Here is a 21,023-nt window from a genome sequence, read left to right on the forward strand (position 1 = left end):
TCAACATTTTTGAAGTGGTTAAGTCCATCGCGCTAGATTTCTGACGAGTGGTCCCCCTGCGATAATGGATTGGCTCTCTACAGTATTCGTAAGTAGACGTGGACGTGCGTAAACAAGCTTAGCCAGTATGGTCTGTTCGGTAAGCCGTGACATGGTATACTAGTACTGAAAATGTTCGTATCATCAAGGCAAGGGATTCATTTTGGAAGGTAATATTTTCGCGTGTTGTTAATTTCGCGAATAGCTCCCGACTCGCGAAATTCGCGAAAATAAAACCCCCGCAAAATATATAGCGTATACAGTAGCTGATGTGTACGTTGGTATAAATGACCTTTCTTTTTTTCTCAGTTGGTTAGGCACTTGTTTTCAAAGCGACACAATGCTTAATCTTGACTGACATAACAATTTATTAAACAAAGAATGAACTTGTGTAGACTAAGTAACCAGGGCCCTGTTTTATGAAAAGTTAAAATTGATTATAAAGTTGATTTCTATCATAAGTCTGTGGCAGCCTGTGTGTTATGGAAATTTAAAATCGATTACCCTGGTACATCTTTTGATAAAACAGGGCCCAGAATGGTCTGCCAAACAAGGTGATTAACACTTGGGGAAGTATCCATTTTATTGTTTTGCCTTGAATGTATGCAGATTGTGACCAACCTTGGGAGGGGGGGGGGGGGGAGGCAGTGGAAAATCACAGGCCTATACATGTACAAATGACATGGTTAGGGCACCCTGTGGCAGACCCAAGTGTATACCCTGCATTACCTGATTGTCATGATTTACACCATTTCCGTCTTCTTGAAAGTAGATGGATGGATTTTGACCATATGACCCAGGACTCATGGAAGAAGGCAGGGGATCATATAGTTTGTGATGTTGGCTGGCCCCGATGACTTTCATGATTTTACATTTTCATATACTCGTCATAGTACAGTAGGTGATGACATTTTACCAAACTTGGCTGCAGGAATCATCGACAGGGAAAGCGTAGTGATATCATTAGGTGGCCTGAGGTGTGCCCCAAATACCCAAGATTCCTAAGTTTTAACCAGACTTTGCACTAATCAATTCATTAATGCAAGAGAGGATCCTAGTTGGGAAAAATTAGGAGGATGTTGTGCAAGGGGCTTGCTGCAGTCTGCAAATCTCAAGAATTTGAAATTAGTTTGCCTGAGTGCCCTGAAGGTCAAGTGTGCTGTTTAGGTGAGCACTAGACCTATGGGTCTCTTACTTTAACAAACAGGCCTGAATTAATTTCAACCCAATAATGGCTTTAAATCAAAAGACACATGAGTGCTTATGGTCAATCTTCAGTTATCTATTAGTGTTTAGTCATGTACCAGAAGAATGCCATTGCCACTCTTTGTAGTATACTATAATTATTATTGTGTGTGTGTATGTGTGTGTGTGTGTGTGTGTGTGTGATTTACTCCTGCCCTTCCATTCCATTTGCATGATAAGATGTCCTTAGTTTATTTCATATACTACCATCAGAATGATATTTGTGTAAAAAAGAACAGAATTACACAATATGAGGATGCTGTTGAAAGATGAATCACAACTTATATTGTGAATTGTGTTTCGTTAGGAGGTACTTTGTAAGCACTTACACTTCAAATGAAAAGGATCATTTATCTGAGATCAGTTGTAGTACATAAAAAATTAAAAAAAATCAAGGTACCGGTAAAACCTGGAAGGAAAAAAAAAAGACTCTGGGACAAGTCATTGGTTTATGACTTTCATATTCCAGCGGTCAGGAGTCCAGAGTCAAAGTAACGTATTCTGACAGATATTAATTATTATTGAAAAAGAGTAAACACACAAATTTGATGAAAGGAATCAAATAGAAAGGAACAAAGCTGGCAAGGCTGAACTACTATAAATGCTGGGATGTCAACATTGTAAAGCTTTTTAGTGGCGATGAAGAGGGGCATATTTGCTGTGACAGTCTAGATTGTACATTGGCAAGAAATGAAAATCAACATGATTTCAGTCAATGGCAGGCTTGGTTGTCTTAGATATACGAGAGTTCTTTACTGCAGTATAACCTAAAGGGGACTGGGTAGAGATTCCACACAGACATAATGTGCAGATTGAATCACTAATGGGCCACTACCTGCTCCTGCACCATCTAGAAATCAATAATACATTGACATACTTGAGATGCTGCGTGGGGCACACGAGTAGAAACAGAGCTAGTCTCGTGCCAAGTGTTTGTGATGTATTTGTGTGACCTTAGAGTTAAGGCATAAATGAGACATTGGACAAGCCTTGTAACTGTAATGAATATTTTAAGATTATGTTGCTTTGTTTCTTTATTAGTCTTTCTTTATGTGTGTGGTAGTTCTTAACATTATCAGTGATACAGAAACCTAAATACGTGTAGGAATGTACGGAGTGCCTTGTGAGGATCATTCATGTTTCTAAAGTTCTACATCTTAAGAAGATATCAACATATATATATTGAAATATACAATGCATATAAACATCAGTGCTTTTTCTTCACCATTTAATTTTTGTTATTTTCATGTAGTCTTACATGATTTATTGAATACAATTGTCACAATGTACAATAGTTCTGAAAAGTTCTGGAAAAGCATTAAATTGTTCCTATGCAATCTTCCAGCATGATATAACAATACATTGCATATTTCTTGAATCAAATATTCAGTACGGAGCTAGACATGACAATGACTTACACTTACATACCAGGTGCTGTAGACAAACTACCTACAGCTGTATACTTGTGAAAGAAAAGCAACTGTACTACAAAATTAGACTGATTTGTTTTCCATGTTCTACTTGTAGCAGGTATCTATAGTGTGTCATGTCCTGTTCAAGATCACTAAATTGGTCTTTTACAAAACCACTTCATGCCACTTCAACCCAGGCTTATTCTCTTCTCAAAATGTGTTAATTATGGCAGGTGTTTTCAAGATTAGAAACATTAATATTTCTGCAGTATTAAGTGATATAGTGACATTTTTGTAAATGCATGGATTTAAAGAGACAGCAAATTTTGTGATAAAGTGTAAATAGATCGACAGATATAACAGATCAACACTTTCAGCAAGACATTCTTTGTGGAAACATGAGGGATAATATGTGATGATATGATCATCTCAAAATTAATATGTGGGATCTCTAAGTTTAAGGTCCTCATTTCAGATTATTAAACACAATCATTTATGGGATGTTGCACATGCAATAATTCCATCTGTGGAATAGAATTGCATTCCGTTTGTTTGTCCAGCAGTAAGAAAGAAATGACAGTTCTCTGCCACTCTGTTTGTTTGCATTGTTACATTACAGTTTCCCCCAGATATCCGTGACATGCCATACAACCCAGACTATCCTATCAGAGGACTCCACTTTGACACCTCCAAGGTGAGATGCTCTGGACACTGCCATGTTCTGCAACTTTTGATTTCTTTAATACTTTGAGTAGATTTGATAACAGGTTTCAGCAGTCCCTACAGATTCCTTTAAATGAATCCACATTGTATTAAAGGAGACCTCCAGATGATTTTCAGATTTTTGCATATGAACAACTATAAATTAGTTATACTGAGGACAGAGTTTCAGAATTTACGATAACTGGGATGAAGAATAAGAATATTTTCAAAATTTAGAACAAATTGCAATGAACAAGGATGATGACATGGCAGAGTGACCACAAGTATGCATGAGTTGGGGCTCAAGGAAGCAGAACAAAAGAAGTAGTAGGCATGCATAGATTATGGCACAGGTGAACTCGCAAGCAAGCAAGCGGTATTGTAATGGAATTACACTGCTACATTTCTGAAATATGTGACCCTCCTATGTCATCATCCTTGTTCAGTGTAATTTGTTTAAGGTTTTTCAAAGTATTGTTTCTCTGATCAAGAACCACATTAAATTCCACAAATCTATACATATGGAGTTGTCGATTTATGTACTACACGATGGGAAATCAAATTATGAAAATCGTCTGGAATGTCCCTTTAATGTTGTGTGTTCAGGAGGCAGTTCTCTAAATGTTACGTTCAACATTGTACAGTGCCATATAAAATGCTTTCACCATGTTGTGGAGATCTGCTGACACTCAGGGAGTAATTTTCAAACTCAAATTTGATTAGCAATTTCAGCTGATGAACAAAATTTCAAATGGTATCCTGTATACTTCTATGGAAGAAAAGTGCTACATAAAAGTTGGTTTGTGCAGCATTGGTGCAAAAATGCATAGCAATTTCCAGTGCAATACCAGGAAAATTAAGCTGCTAATGACAGAGGTGGCTGACTTGAAGAATGTTTGTAAAGTTCACTGTCAGTTAACCTTTGTGTAATCAGTCATTTCATTTCATTTCATTTATTTCCACAACTTGCACAACTGGTTAAAAAAAAAAAAAAGAATGAACAATACAGGACAACATGTCAATCATAATATGCAATACAGGGTGTGGAGGAAGAAGCAAAGGCCATTGACCTGTCAAGGCTTCTCCCTAGTAAACAGCAACAATTATGACACAATACAAAAAAAAAAAAGAAGAACAAAACAAATCAAAACAAATCAAAACAAGACAAAACAAAAACTACTGATATGTACATATTATATTAGCATAAAGGAAATTATTACAGGAAGGCATTATTGCACGTATATGAATTTACAACATATTCTTTATATTTTCTCTTGAATGCAGATATAGAGACACACTGCTTAATATTATTTGGGAGACTGTTCCACATCTTAGGGCCAATATAGTGAGAACTCATACTTGAAATTGGGCAATCTATAATCTTCCTCCCGTCTTGTACGATATCTACTTACTTCATTATTCTTTACAAAATCAAAATCATAAAAACATGGCAACATATTATTTCTAAACAGATACATAAAACAGACAGTTTGGGACTTATTAATATCAAATATTTTCAGAAAATTTAATTTTTCAAACAGATGACTGGAATGCGAATATGGTTTCGAGTTCGTTATGATTCTTATTACACGCTTCTGAAGAACTAAAATTCGATTCAAATGGCATATTGCACTGTTCCCCCAAATGATATTGCAGTAGGTAAGGTGCGGCAAGATCAAGGTTTGATAAAGTCTAATAAGTATGTTGAACGGTAAAATATGTTTTAGCCTATTCATAACACCGATTGTTTTCCTTATCTTCACACAAACCATATCAATATGTTCCTTCCACATTAATTTTTCATCAATTACTACACCCAAGAATTTCACTGACTTAACAAAAGAAATCTTACAATTATCAATACATATATCAACTTCATTTACAATATATTTGTTTCTAGGCTTAAAAAGCATACAACATGTTTCATCCACGTTTAATTTAAGTCTATTTGCTTGAAACCAATCATTAACTAAACAAAGTTCATGATTAAAAGTTGAACAAAGAACATTCATATCATTACCAGACAAGAATAAACTAGTGTCATCTGCAAAAGCAATAGTGTGAAGTAACTTACTTGAAAAATGCAAATCATTAACATATATAAGGAATAATAAAGGCCCTAAAACAGATCCCTGAGGAACACCAATATTTACACAACGATATGTAGATGATATACCATTTCAAATGGACACATATTGCACTCTATCACATAAATAACTCCAAATTCAAATTCAATGCAGTACCTCTGATACCATATATTTCCATCTTTTTGATAAGAATACTATGATCCATACAATCAAAAGCTTTAGACAAATCTAAAAATAATCCAATCAAAAACTTCTTATTTTCAAAAGACTGTGCTATTATATTATAGTCGTCCCTACAATCTCTGAAAATGAGTGAAATGTGGCTTTTCTTTAAAACCAGGAGTGTGGTAAAGCCATGATAGAAATTTGCATCTAAGTGCTGTACATACTTTGATAGCCAAACAAATACAAGTACATGTAGTTACTGCTGTTAAGAGTCATCCAAATACTTGACATGCTACAAATTTAATAATTCAAATGGCTCTATCTTGTGTGTGTGTGCGTCTTTTTTTACATATATCTCTAATCAGCATTACAGAATGATATTGTGGTATCATTGTTCAACAAGCATTTGTGTCAGGATGTCTTATTTTTGTGATTTTCAGGGTGTTTTACTGAAGGTGGATGCATTTCATCACATCCAGCTTGGAACAGTGAGGAGGTATGAGAAAACACTGATTTTGGTATGCACTTGACAAAATATTCTTGGTAAATTGCACATTGCGATTGACTCTGATGCCTCCACCTTCTCAGGCAGGCTTTATATTCCACCACAATTTGCCGTTAATTGAATTTGATCGATGACCTTTAGGATTGTTAACCTTCTAAGAACAACATTATTATTTCCAAATACAGCTCTAGATAGCCTTCATATGAAAGTGCATTCCCTTTTAGACTTTCATAGATGCAGTTATGACTGGCATAAAACAACTGAATAATAAAGGTAAAGGACAGGGACCTTTGACCCTGACTTTTGTCTAATACTATTAATTGTCTAGTTATTTCTACCCTTCTTTCGAAATCATCGTACCATATGGTTAGGAATGATTTTTTCTGCAAATGTGCTGTGGTTCTATACCTTGACCTCATGACCTTTCACTTTTCACACTTCATCTAGAATAAAAGCTTATTCTTATCCTTCTAACCAAACTCTTTTGACATTAGACATTTGGTTTTGGCTTTGCAATGATATTTTAGGCATTAATGTTGCCCGTTACTTACCTTTTTCCATGAGGGATTTTTGCCCTCATGATACATTATACTTAGGCCAAGTGTCCAGAAATCCATTACCAGTATTTCTCAAGTTGCAATAATGATATAATGGGCATAAAACAGACAGACAACTAAGCATCTGTAAGCACAACAATAAAGATTCTATCAAAATCAGGTCAAAGAAATAAATAAAGTTATGAAATATTAAAAGATTCACTTATTTTGGAATATAGTTGTATAACAGTTGATATGAATGTTCAAGTAGGTGACGTGAGCTGATAATGTCATGACTTCACAATGTGCCATAATATAGTGTACAAAAACTGACCGAAACTCAATTCTGCTCTCAAAGTGTTTAATAGCTAAATAAGTTCAAAATAATGATCAGTCAGATACAGTATATCTGGATTTGAGACTGGAACATGACTTGGTCATAATTGAACACAAAAAAACTGGAAATTTTAAGATTTTACATACAAACTAAATGGCAAGTTATGAGGTACTGACATCTATTCAGTCATTTACTTTGAATATTCATATTGACTGTTCAAGAACTATTTTGTGAAAATTAGTGAAATTTCACAATTTTATAACTTCCCTAATTTAGTCTGATTTTGAAAAAAAAAAAAATCACTATTGCACTTGTAAAATTTTACTCTACCTTTCAAACCAACTTTTAACTGGTCTGGAATTGTCCTGGTGACAATGACTCAGAAGAGCCTTTATGGCTTGGTGCATAAGTCCACAAACTTTCAGTTGTGAGGTTCCTGGTTCCAAGCCCTCTGAAAGCAGCAATTATGCCATTAAGCATGGCATTTTGTCTGTTTTGCCTTGTCCTTCTGCGTGGACTCAAAGGCCCAAATTCACAAAGGTGGTACAATTGAAACCATGCTTTAAACCACGGACAATTTGTATGGAGCGCCAGGTGTCGCATTGCCTTTTTTCTTACGAAATCAGTCATTTCGATGACGAAATGACAACATTACGAAATAGTCATTTTGTTGACGAAATGGCTGATACCAAACAAAATAGGCCATTCGACACTTCTCGCTCCATACAAATTGTCCATGGTTTCAATTGTACCACCTTCGTAAATTCTGGCCAAAAAGCCTTAGTCAAATAAGTTCTTCCTCGTCTAGTGGCGGCATCATTAAAATAAATCCAAACCTCAAGGCAAATAAAAGAGATGGCCACTTAGGAAATGCAAGGCAGCTTTTAGATGAAGTTTGGTGTTTGTGCTTGAATGGATTAAATCACACATGACATTAGCCTTTCTTATCTACCCGTTTAGGATGAGTCCCGAGTATACTCGGGCAGTTGTCTGTGGGAAATGCGTATTGTAGCAAAATCAGTCTGTCCTCAACGGGTTAATGGATTATTTCTGTGTTGATGTACAATGTATAGAGGCTTGCAGGCTGTTTCACATGAGGAGGCACAAGAGATGTATGGCGGCACTCACATACCAGATGAGCTCATTGTGGACCGTAGCATGCATGGTTATGTAAGATCCTCTGTTTTTTTTATTCTCTATGTGCACTGTGCACACTAATGGACACACTAAATCACTATAGGGATAAATAACAGAAATGTCAGTGGTGTGTATAAAATTCAGTCCTTAGCAGTCAAATAATGCTGATATCTCACTGTGAGACTTTGTATTTAAAAGTGTTCAGCAATGCTATCTATTTATACTTCCCTGAAAAATTCAAGATCGTCAAATTTTTCTGTTTGAGAAAGTAGGTAATGAGTATTGAATAACTGTGATCCCTAAAATTCATGATTACATGAACCTGATTGTTTATCTGTTACTTTGAAAATCATCATAACGTAAGGAGGTAGGTTACAGTATCATATCAGTTATTATTTGAAAGTAAGCTTGTCTGTAAATCCTTGACAGTAAATCTGTCATAGCATCTATACAAGTTTCTTCGTTTTCCTTCTTGCAGGACAAAGGACTGCGACAGCTGATGGACATGTTTGCCATTCCTGAAATGTGTCTCCTGGTCAATGTAATAGAGGTCAGAACTATTCCTAGATATGTCAATTTATTTGAATAACAAAACAGAAAGTGATTTGATATTGTTTGAAGTTACAATAAGATATATAACAAACAGTCTTATCACTATCTGCACAGTAGACCCAGTATGCCCCTGTCCCTTTATAAGATTTATACTCAATCCACAACATGAGAGATAGAGATAGGCTCTAGATCTCAAATTAAGCATATTTTCAAGCAGAAGCAGAATATATTTTGTTGTTGGAGGAAACGAACTAGATGTGGCTGACTTGACTGTATTTCATTTCATGAGCATGTTGTGTACAGTGGTATCATAAGGTCAATTATGTATAGGTAGGATTGATATTGATGATAATTAGGTGATTATTATCACTGAGGAGTGGTTTCCCTGTTTTGGCCACACACACATAATTGAATGAAATGGTCTTCAAAATACTGAACTCAGCTTTTACTCTCCCATTCAGTTTATCATGCAGTAGGGTTTACAATCAAACCTACTGCAGTCCCATCTCTTCAGTCTGAAGTTCTTTCTGTTGTGATCAATTTTTCTGTGCAACATTTTGCAAGTATGCCTAGTCAAAGCTTAGAGGGGCCCGGTAACAATATTTCATTACGTCTTTCTTGACAGTTTCTACGAACCCGCGAGTTTGACTATGATCCGGAGTACCTCTTCTATGACATACATGTAAGTGTCTCTTTACAGTTCACCTTGAATGAGACTTTGCCCACAAAGAAAGATATTTGGGATGATAGCATTGAGACAAAGGAAACAGAATGGTCAAATCTTCTTTAAAATTGACTGATGGCTAACAGTCATTTGTTGTGTTAATGTAGATCATTATACATGACAATCTATGGAGATTCTTTAAATAGCTTTATTCTGTGGGTAAATATGCATTTTTGTTTTTTATTTATTTATTCATTTATTTTTTGCATGGTTCTCTTGTGTTTGTAGAGAAAATGAAGCCAGGGTCAATACCTCCCTTAAGAAGAATACTGGTATGTTAATGCAGCTGTTGAGATACCCAAAACTTAAGCTGAATGTACCCCATGGAAATGTCGTAATTTATTCCTTAAGAAGAAGTTTTTTACAAAATCCCTGAAGAAAAAGTTCTCTGTATGTCTTTCCAACATATTCTTCCATTTTCTAGCATTAGTTGGCTTCATCGGATGAAAAGTTTTCGAATGAGTTTTTTTTTGTTTTTTTGGTGTTACGACCAGTTCGAGCTAATTATCAAGTGCGCATATCTCGCAATAAACAAAAAACAAAAAATCAATCAAATGACTATGATCGAAGACTGAAGAACATCAAAGGGTATTCTTGTGTCTTATGAATTACATGGTTTATTAGAAAATATTGAAAGAACGGTACATGTACTCAGTTATTTGTCCCTGATAATGGAGGATAAAGAGGGACAATGGCGGGACGACTGAGGCTAGCGCATTTGGTTCCTCTTCTCGCTTCACAGTTATAGTTCACGTAGAAAGATGGCATGGGGATCGCTACAATGCACATTGATGTGTTTACGCACATACAGTAATGCATACTATGTGTTCAGCACAGACTATGCAGAACGGAAAAGAGAATACTTGTACGCACACAAGGATAGCGTGAATTCAGTTCTCAATGTTTCATTATGATGTCGTTTGTTTAAAATTGAAGGCGGCAGGTCAAGATATGAAACCTCGTGGTATCTGAAAACTGCTTGTGCTTTCCTTTATCATCGTACACTGAAAATGTGCTCATTAAACCAGAATCTCATTATAACTGAGCTTGTTGTATCCAATCCGTTTACACACAAAGAAAAATGAGACCAACGTGATCACCTCGTTTTGTAAAAAGGGGTTACTGTAAAAGTGGATATTTTCGCTCAACTAATTTTTCACGCTCGGCGGGGTAAGAAGAGTTTCGTGTGTGTTTTTAATTCTGCAGAATCAAGTCATCAACTGCTGGAACATACGACAAACAAAAATATTCACTTGCTTTTATTTTCGCGCTAGTTTCAGTTTGCGCAAAATGCGCAAAAATTTCAACACCGCAAAAATTTCCACTTTTACAGTACTCATCTTAAGTGAGCTCGTTATAACAGGGTTTCACTGTATTAGTATTAGCATTGGTATATTAGTTTGTATTAGTGGTAATGGTAATGATAGTTTTGATAATTATAATAATAATAGATGTGTGTGACTAGTACATCATTCTGAATTTGGTGTACTTGTACATGGTCATATCAGTGGCAGTCAATGTACACATGCATTTCTCTTTTTTTCCAGAATGCGGTGAAAGAAGTCCATGAATCTGGATCTATGCACAAAGAAGTGGCCAATAATGTCCGTGAGTAGCAGACAGGAGAATTTTACTAATACAGGGCTAAATAATGGAAATTAATGTGAACACTTACAATAGTTTGTGACAGTTCTCTTATCTGGCAAGCAGATTACAGAAATTCAGAGGCCCATTTTATTGTACCGTGATGACAGCAGGCACATTTATGTAATAAGAATCTTACTTGATTTCTCATGAATTTAGGAATATGAGTGTGACCTTGTATCAGAACCCCCTCTCTGAAAAAAGAAAAAGAAAAAAAAGTCAGGTTGGTCAATTTTCTTGAAAGTGTAAAAATAAATCTGTTCATGCTAAATTGTTAAATTCTATCCTTTAAAGGAGTAGTCCATATATGATTCAAGCTTCAATGCAGAAAAGGGGAAAAAGCATTGTGTTTTTGCAATTATCAGACCCTATTCCCTTTGATCTGCAACTTGGTGTTCCATTATCACCCCATGGGCCACATGAATGTTTACTTAAACACTGTACAAGACACTTTTCAAACAGTCAACCGTAGCTTTAATACGTATGTTGCAACAATCATAGGGTGTGCTTCATACTAGCAAGGATGTTTTATACATGGGAGTTCCAACTGGCTGTAATTATTCAAACAGTCGTCAGATTTCTATTGATGTACAAAAGAATTCCACAGGTGCACATGTGCCTTTGATGATCGATGTTCCAAGCCGCCGTCTTGCTGAGCAATCTGAAGATTCATTTTGAACGTTATAATGTTGGCCATATTTTGCTTATTCATTTATTAAATGAAATGAAATTTCACTTAATGATAAAGCATGTAAAACAAAAGTCAATTCCGTTCAGAAATTTGCGCAAAAGTGTAAATCAGAGCTGTATTATGTGAAAATGTTTAAAATTGTACCATCCTGGAAAGCTGGTTTTATCACTTTTCGACTTAATTTCCCCAAATGAAACTAACATATAATAATCTTCAAGTATGATTCTTTATTGATAGATATATCAGATTAGTGCCCGCCTATGCCCAGTCAAGTAATTTTCATCTTCATTTCAACATTTTTTCCTCAATTTCTGTTCGCGCATCCTCGTGTCTGTACCACCTAGGTTTAATAAGAAGGGATAGTGAAAAGTAATTACCATCACAAAGACATATCTTCCTTTGAAAGTGGCTGGTGATTATGCAATGAGACACGAGTCAATTGTCTTCGTCTCGGCGCGGCAGACTCTGTTTGGCACATGCTTCAAATATTTTTGAGCGGCAGCTTCGAACATAGATCAAAGGGAATAACTCTGTTGTTACTCCATCTCTTCAACCTCCTTGACACTAGTATGCAAAGTTTCAGGATATTCAGATAACCCCTTCATAGTAGGGCCAGGATATTGGTTAGGGTTATGGTAAGGGTAAGGGTTAAGGGAAGCTGAGGGTGCTATTAAAGGAGCTTCGAATCCCTGTTATTATGTGTGAATACAACCAAGAGTGAGTCAGTGTGCTTTATGAGAACCCAAGGGTTTCAAAATTCTTAGATGTAGATCATAGCTACTTGGATACTTTAAAACACAATAAATTGTGACCCTGCACCTCAAAACAAACAAAAAGTCGCCAGACATGAAGTTTTAGTTAAGACCATATTCTGAAAGAACAGACTTTAAGCTTTAAAGTGATGTTTAACTCAAATCAAATGGACTCTCCTAACCTATCTTAATATTGGAAAGAAAGCACAAACTCAGGAAAAGTGTGAACTGAGAAAAGAGGCTCTGAAGTACAGTCTGTCTATTCAAGCGCTTAATCTTTACCAAACCGTGCTGGCTGTGCGATGAATGGGACAAAAAACAGGAAGTAAACCACCAGAGTAACAACAATGAAGGGATTATCAGATTAAACTGAAATTAAGCATGCCTCATTAACACATTCTGCCCATAATTGATGCCAACTTTCAAAGCAGTAGCACTATCCTTTCAAAAGTTATAAGAGTTGAAAGTGAAGAGTGTGGACAAGGTTTTTCAGAAATGAAAAAGGGATTCCAAAGACGCACCTAATCACACTCTTCTACCAAAAATGTTCGAGATAAACTGCTAAAACAAACACACTTTCCTGCCCGTTTTATGATGCCAAATTTTAGCATAATGTAAAAGAAGACCCGCTCTTTCAAGAAATATGAAAAAGTCGAGTTCGGCTAGGTTGACCCATTTCACTTATTTTTAGTCCTCACGCAAAATCAGTGTGTGCGACTTTATGTTCGTTTTGAGGTGCACGGTCACAATTAATTTCGCGGCATGAAATTTTCGCGAATGGGAGCTGACGGCCTTATTCGCAGCATGAAATTTTCGTGAGTTGCCATTAAATTCAATAAATATAATGTAAACAAGATCTTTAGTGTGCATTTTAATTTCACGAAATTCAGCTCTCGCGAAATTCACGAAATTAAAATGCGTGCGAACATTCCTTGTTTTATAGTACATGAATACAGGCTGATGAATAGATACGTGTAGACAAATGAAAAGATAGATTGATAGATAGACAAATGATTAGATAAAAAGATAGGTGGATCCTGGAAGACACATAGATAGATGAATAGCTAGATAGGCAGATAAAAAGACAGATAAGCATGTAGATGAATGGATAGAAAGATAAATAGAAGGATAGATTGATAAATTATAAATAAATAGATAGATAGATAAGTAGATAAATAGAGAGATAGATGAATCAATGAATGAATAAGTAAATGAATGAATAAATGAATAAATAAATAAATAGATAGATAAATAAATAAATAAATAAATAAATAAATAAACATAATCAATGAATAAATGTGGCAGGGAGCCCATAAGTTATCTTTATGTAGTTTGGTACATACACTGGGGACCGACCAAGGCTGTACTGTCGTGGCAGACTGTGGCATGGTTTGAGCTGCAGAGAGTGGTCTGATAGATGTCTGTTTTCTTCTTCCACAGAGGAGTACCTACACACTGATACCGGCATCCCTGAGCTCCTTCACAGATTACATGATGCAGGCAAACAGCTCTTCCTTATCACCAATTCAGAATTCACATTTGTGTAAGTCTCCTTAGCTGGAGCTTGTCACACAAGTTCAAATCTTTAAGTACTTCTGTATGATATCAAGTTGGTGTGTCATGCTTATACAGTATTTTGTTTATTTAGTAACAACCACACTCATTGGCCTTTCAGACAATTTCTGAACTTGATTACAAAGGATCTTTGGCAAATGAAACTGTATCTTTAAAAAAAAAAATTGAGGGACTTTGTCGCTGGTCTCAGTAATCAATTCCTGTCATGCTCGCCCTATACTTGAAGTTTAAACTTAGTGTTTAACGCTACTCCAGAAACTTGGCGTTTCTGGAAATTTGTTTCTAGACACCTGTAATATTATTTGTAAAATACCAGGGTAGAGCTTTGAGACACTAACCATATTGTGAGAAAGGAACATTTTTACATTTTATTTTTTTTTTTCAGAGATGTAACTCTTGGGCATCGATGACATTGTTATCACGTACCCTGGTATTACTTGGGACATTTCTATCTACAGAATATTCTAAGTTGTTGGTTGACAAAAAAAAGAAAATTGATAATGGCCATGTACATGCTGTACATGCTGTATGCTGTGGTTGTATTAACCCTTTTTGTGCCAGGGACTTTAGACAATGTGTACGATGCTATGGGGTTTTCTGTGCCTATCAGCACTCCAAGCATACAAACTGTTAAAACTCTGTTGAATTGACAAGCAACATTGATTTGTTTCCCTTCACCTAACAGGAACAGTGGCATGTCATACCTCATAGGGCCTGATTGGACCAATCTATTTGATGTCATTGTCACTCAAGCCAGAAAGCCACAATTCTTCAGTGATACAACAAGGTCAGATAATTACTCTCTCCTGTTTATTACTTTAATCACATCTGTGAGGCATGAAGTAACAGGTGGTCCACAACTTGTCTTTTTTTTTTTCACTTGTACCTCAAAGAAAAACAAGTCTTGATGTTGTGTGCAAACATACATGTACATAATTGAATTATGATTATGTCTTTTGCTGCCACCATCCAAGGGTTCTTGCTGCTTTCTGGTGCTGTCTAAGCCTTACTTGTGAAGATTTTGATCCCAGTGCGGCTACCCTGAAAACCATGGATAAAAATATTTAGCTGGATATCTTTTAAGTTGTGGACACTTTTGACTCATGCACAGTTCTCATTTTTCAGCCTGTCTTAAATTTGTGACAAATAAAGGTATTTTATGTTGTACATATTCTAAAGGCCACCGCACACTACAGGATCAGACTGGTCTTAAAGTCTTAAGCCAAGCTGGGTCTTAAGACCAGTCGTACAACCGGACACCGCACACTATACGACCCGACTGTAAAGCGCTCGCAGTGCGCACTCTGTGCGCTTGCATTTTACTGCATTGTGAATGGCTGAAAGCCTACGACCAGTCGTAGAAATTCAACATGTCAAATCTCTACGATGGGCGCTAAGACTCAGTTGTACGACTAGAAAATGACAAGACTGTGACGTCACACTTCCAGTCTTAAGGTGTTAAGACTGGTGAATAGGGGCAAAATCGTGTAGTGTGCGGCAGGTTTAAGGTTGTCCTACAAAATGGTGTTGTGCACTGCGTAGATGATGTACATTGTATGACTTGCCTATAGTGACAATACGCAAATTGTAAAGATATTACAGCAAACTTGTACAATGGTACTACTTTCCATTTTCTCAGTGAAGACACATGCTAAATAATTGGATTTTGTGTGATTTAAATCACAGTATTTTTGTATCAGAATATCAGTCATTCATGTACCAGCGGTACTCCTGGTTTGGGTTTGATTAGCTTTTATGTCCCTATTTAGTACAATTCTATATATTAATCAAGTTTGCAGAAAATATCCTCAGATTTTTAAATAGTGGATATATCAAAAGTATGCAATGATAATATATGAGAGACCATGTGCCATGCTTGTTTGCTTGTGTTTTATTACTGAAAAATTGTAGAGAAAATTTGTGTTAGTGTAAAACCTTTCCTTGTGCCATGTTAGATAGGTAACAATCTGATCATTTGTAGTGATGGTGGTTTGGATCTCTCTCAGCCTTTACAAATGGAGATCGTTAATGAGGAAAGATTATGAAGCTTTCTCATTTAGCATTCCAGGGTCGTTGCGTACGTTGATGATTAGAATGAGTGATATCAGTCCTTGTGTTCAATGCTAACGGTGATTAATATTTCATCCCTGTGTTTATGCAGCTTTGTGCTGAATGACAAAGTGAGAAGGTGACCTGGTTCTGGACGAATTTATTCTCCATGTTAGTATGCAGAGTATGAAAAGGGAGAAGAAAGATTTAAAAAAAAAATGTAGTGATGCCTGGATAAGTGTTAGAGGCAGGGAATATTTTTACAACAGTGCATTTACCCTTGTCTTTCAGTGGTATAATTCTGACTGCCTTTGACCTCAAGTCTGTATTCTATGTCTTCTAGACCATTCCGATCTGTGTACAGAAAGACTGGAACGCCCTCCTGGGCCAGGGTGACACAACTTCAGAAAGGCAAGATATACCTTGAGGTAATGATTCATTAAAAGGTGCTACAGACTGTGAGATTTATTGATGTAAACCTTAGGTAATGATTACCATCAACTTCACATTTGATTTATAGTTGTGAATACTCCAAGATGAAATCTGCTCTGATTGTGTTTCCATTGAGGCAATGTTGTATGTATTATAGTGAATGTATACATGTACCATGAGGTACTGTGTTATTTCAGGTTAGAAAGCATTACGGTGAAGTGTCTGATTCTAAGCTGATACTTATCGTGAGATACTGTAAAACACGATATTTTCGCAGCATGAAATTTTCGCGAATTGGAGCCAACATCCTTTTCACGAGTTGCCTCTAACATTCAATGCATATAGTGTAGACAAGAACTTTCGCGTGCATTCTAATTTTGTGAATCTTGGCTCTCGCAAAATTCGCGAAATTAAAATGCACGCGAATATTCCTCGTTTTACAGTAGAGTGATTTCTCTGCTAACACAAAAATGAGATTAGATTGGACTGCACAGCTGGTGTCCTCAGTGGGCTGAACATGTATGAAGAAAGGCCTAATGTAGGTTGTCACAGTGAACAAAACACACATACACAGTAGTATGTCTCTTGTTGTCATCATTTAATGACTTTGTCCAGTATTTTGTACAAATCTATGGAGCAAATGGCAGTGGAAATGTGCTACTGCTGTACCCAAACATTTTGCGTGGAAAAAGAAACACAGCTGGCCTGCTTAGCCAGGTGGAATTGTACCCAATTTGCAGACTACCCTTTACCAGCTATATAAGTTTGAAATAGTCACTATGCAATGTCTCAGATTTTTTTAGTATTCAAATTAGTGCGACCATGGTTAATTCTTTGTGTGTAACAGTGTAAATCCCCTGTGAGCCACATCATTATTATCATTATCATTGTTATTGTTTATTATCATTCTATGACTGCAGCGCATGAGCGCTTCTGGAAATGGTACTGTTTTCAAAGCAATTATGCAGTGAAGCAAAGTTATAGAGAGAACTGCAAGTGTAGCCATGATGTACATTTCATGACAAAGTTACATAGCGATGATGCTTTCAATATACTGTGGCGTATTGGAATTTGTTGATTGGTTTGTGCATGGTTGTACATTTGAGCAAAATACCTGGTATGCAAAGTCAGCAAGCCATCAACTGAGTGAGGCGTACGAACGTGGCACACAAAGAGTTAACCTATTGAAGACGGGTGCGAGTATACTCGAGCAGGTGTCTATGGGAAACGTGTTACTGCAAAATTAACTGGTCCTCAATGGGTTAATGTGCTCCTCTGAATTTAGCAGAAGGTAGTAATGTATTTTGCTGTGTGTGTACATGGCAGACACACTTCATATGTCTGAACTTCGGTCTCCAATACAGGGTAACGTGGAGCAGTTTACACAGCTGACCAACTGGAATGGCTCTGGAGTGCTCTACTTTGGTGACCATGTGTACAGTGATCTTGTGGAACCATGTCTGAAGAATGGATGGCGGACTGGCGGCATTATACCAGAACTTGATGTAAGTTTGAATTAACGTAAAGGTAGACAAATGTCTTCATCTGTGAACTCCACAGAAGTCAACACACGATTATGCTTTTTTTAAGAATTTCAAATAGTTACAATATTTGCGGGTGTATTAGCTGCCTTCATGCTTTAGCTATCCCTTATTTTGCTAGATGGAAAAAAAAATTAAAAAAACAAGTTTTTGTTGGTATCGGAACAACTATAGGTATCTCTCAAAGGAAACCAAAACCCAAAGAGAAACATGGATTGAGTGAAAGCAGCAACTTAAGTAGAATATGTCAGTGAAAGTCTGAGAAAATTGGACAATCGATGCAAAAGATATGAATTTTTAAAGTTTTGGTGTTGGAACCATTGGACAAGGAGACTGCTTGAGTTTATGACATCATGTGTGGACAACAATATGAAGAAAATATGAAGAAAATTCAACACACTTTCACTTTTGTAGCATAATGAAAGAGCACTTGACTAACCACTTTCAGAAAGTGGGGGAATAGTTACTACCCTAACATTAGTCAGTATCAAGTTGATGGAATTTGTACTTTTCATTAAAAATTAAATTTTATGGAATTTTCTTTATATTTTCTGTATATTGTTGTCCACACATGATGCTGGGTACATTTGAAAACCACAAAAAGCTCCGGTCAGCAAATAAGTTCATCAAAGTGTATGCTCATCAGTAACAGTCGGCTTCAGTCGAGATTTTATGGCTGTGTCCCCTTATGGCCCAAATTCATGAAGGTGGTACAATTGAAACCATGGTTTAAACCATGGTTTCGACTGTACCACTTTCGTGAATTCGGGCCTTTGTGTTCAAAGGGACTCTAGGGGTGATAGTGTTATAGCGCCCTCTGTCTGCCAATGTTGTAAAGTTTGCTGTCAAAGTCTCCACTCTCCTGACCCTGGATATGTTAGCAGTGTGTGCAGTTAAATAACTTACATAATTATGTATACAACTAAACCAGCCAGATGGAAGAAAAAAACAACAAAAATTCATTAAGATGGAAAGAACACAATGAAATATTATCTCATATTAGAAATAGCTTGGATCTGAAATGTAAATTTATTGATGTCTGTTTGTTTCATTTTTCCATATAAAAAGATACACTGTAGCTGGATAGCTGATATTCAGCTTCACTAACTGGCCTTTAATGGGGTCCAGTTGGATGTGAGGTGGGACCACTTCCACCGAGTTATGTACCGTGCTCTTTGTGATGAATGAATGTATGAAGTGGGATCTTTTATGTGCATGAGTTGTGACTCTCTCACCCACAGGACCCTCTATTTTATGTTCTATCCAAGGGACAGAGTGTTTTGCCTCTTCCAAGAGGGGACAATATGATGAACACACAATATTGCTCAGTTATATTCAGAAATTGAACCTGCACGGCATGATCCGGGATCACACTGATTCACACTTCAGCTCCGCACATAATATACTGTACAGGAGAGCTTTCACTCCAGCTAAACCGGAAGTGATGTATACCAGACCATGTGAATTCAAAGGATATAGATCAAATGTAAGCAACATAGGAGCACAAGTTTACATTAAATCAGACAAGTATTATTAAGAATGTAATGACACTCTGTATGTCATGAAGCCACCTTACACAGCATCTTACAAAAAAACTTCATGTAGTCACATGACTATGTCATTTGCTACAAGTCTGCGCTAGATACGTACAATTAAAAAAGAATCAAGTACAACAACAAATTCCCTTGTCATGGATGATTTGTGGAATATGATATTCATAGTTTATCTTAAGTCTATTAATAAAGAGAGTAGAACATTCCTCTATAAGAGAAACAAGCATGACAATGATTACAGTAATGCTTGACAAGCCTCTAGAGCGCATGGAGACATTTTCGCGTGTTGTTAAATTCGCAATCCAACTGAGATTCGCGAAATTCGCGAAAATAACAGCTTATACAGTATCAACTATGCACAGTGCATTTGACTATGCATTTGAACGCACATTCTCATATGCTAGATCTCTTGTCTGGAATACTTTACCAAAACAACTGTATAGATGCCTATGTGTTTCAGAAGAAATGTGACCCGCTACAACAAAATGATCCTAAAGTCGGGCGAGGTCGATTATTTGAAAATTGCATGACACAATTACCTAATCTTTCTGCTTTAAATTGATATATAACACGTCTTATAAAAATAATCGGTAGCGGAGATATCGATGTTTAAAAGAGAGCATGTCAAGACGTCTGGGAAATCACTGTTTCGAGAAAAGCGCCCTAAAAGTTCTCCTTGCGACGCAATCACAATCAAGAGACACGCAAGTCAGTATTCACCTCCGGACAATAGAAGTTAAGCCCTAGCAACCCCCGAAATGCTCATTCAAACACAGCGTCGGCGGTCTCCTCACCGACCAATCAGTAACCAGGATGTCAGGAGAAGCGGCTAGGCATAGCGCAACCCGCCCGCACGCACCAGTCGACTGGGCAGTGTGCGAGCTTCACGCTTCGGTTAGCGGCAAGGAGCAAACTGACCAATGAGATCACTCTGGTCGTTGTTAGGGGCGGAGCCTATGTGTGGCGCTCAATTCAAATGTTCGAACCAGTTTCTGCTTCGTTGAAACGCCAAAAAAAACATGGCCCAGAAAAACGCTATTTTTTGGTCTTTCCTTTCATCATTTTGCTTCAAAATTTCGACAGATGATAGAAGACATGTCAGACCATAATAATATGTCAAATTCAGAAAATCGTAAGTTTTGACCAATTTTGATGCTCTAACTTCAAACTCGATTTTCACGGCTTCGACCGTGCGCGACTTTAGGACCATTTTGTTGTTGCGGGTCACAAATGTTCAAAAGGAAACTTAAGACTAAACTGTTTGAATTTCAATTATGTTGTCTCTGTATTTTGTGAATGTTGTATGTTAATTGAACAGGGCTTTGATCAGGTCCCCTTAAAGTCA

The 21,023-nt window shown here is 36.7% G+C and overlaps 1 protein-coding gene across 1 annotated transcript in view; it reads left to right on the forward strand.

The window, feature by feature from the left end:
• The window catches only part of LOC139709545 (5'-nucleotidase domain-containing protein 3-like), a 46,642-nt gene that overhangs the window by 3,290 nt on the left and 22,329 nt on the right, over positions 1 to 21,023 (forward strand). The window contains exons 3-12 of the mRNA XM_071621505.1: positions 3,316 to 3,390; positions 6,091 to 6,146; positions 8,102 to 8,198; positions 8,644 to 8,715; positions 9,343 to 9,399; positions 10,989 to 11,049; positions 13,969 to 14,071; positions 14,789 to 14,890; positions 16,496 to 16,580; positions 17,949 to 18,089. Of these exons, the coding sequence (XP_071477606.1) occupies positions 3,316 to 3,390; positions 6,091 to 6,146; positions 8,102 to 8,198; positions 8,644 to 8,715; positions 9,343 to 9,399; positions 10,989 to 11,049; positions 13,969 to 14,071; positions 14,789 to 14,890; positions 16,496 to 16,580; positions 17,949 to 18,089 (849 nt within the window). The remainder of the gene's footprint in view (positions 1 to 3,315; positions 3,391 to 6,090; positions 6,147 to 8,101; positions 8,199 to 8,643; positions 8,716 to 9,342; positions 9,400 to 10,988; positions 11,050 to 13,968; positions 14,072 to 14,788; positions 14,891 to 16,495; positions 16,581 to 17,948; positions 18,090 to 21,023) is intronic.

This window comes from Diadema antillarum, unplaced genomic scaffold (assembly GCF_040938485.1).
Source record: "Diadema antillarum isolate AM-2024a unplaced genomic scaffold, OU_Dant_1.0 scf00000038, whole genome shotgun sequence".
Classification (NCBI taxonomy): domain Eukaryota; kingdom Metazoa; phylum Echinodermata; class Echinoidea; order Diadematoida; family Diadematidae; genus Diadema; species Diadema antillarum.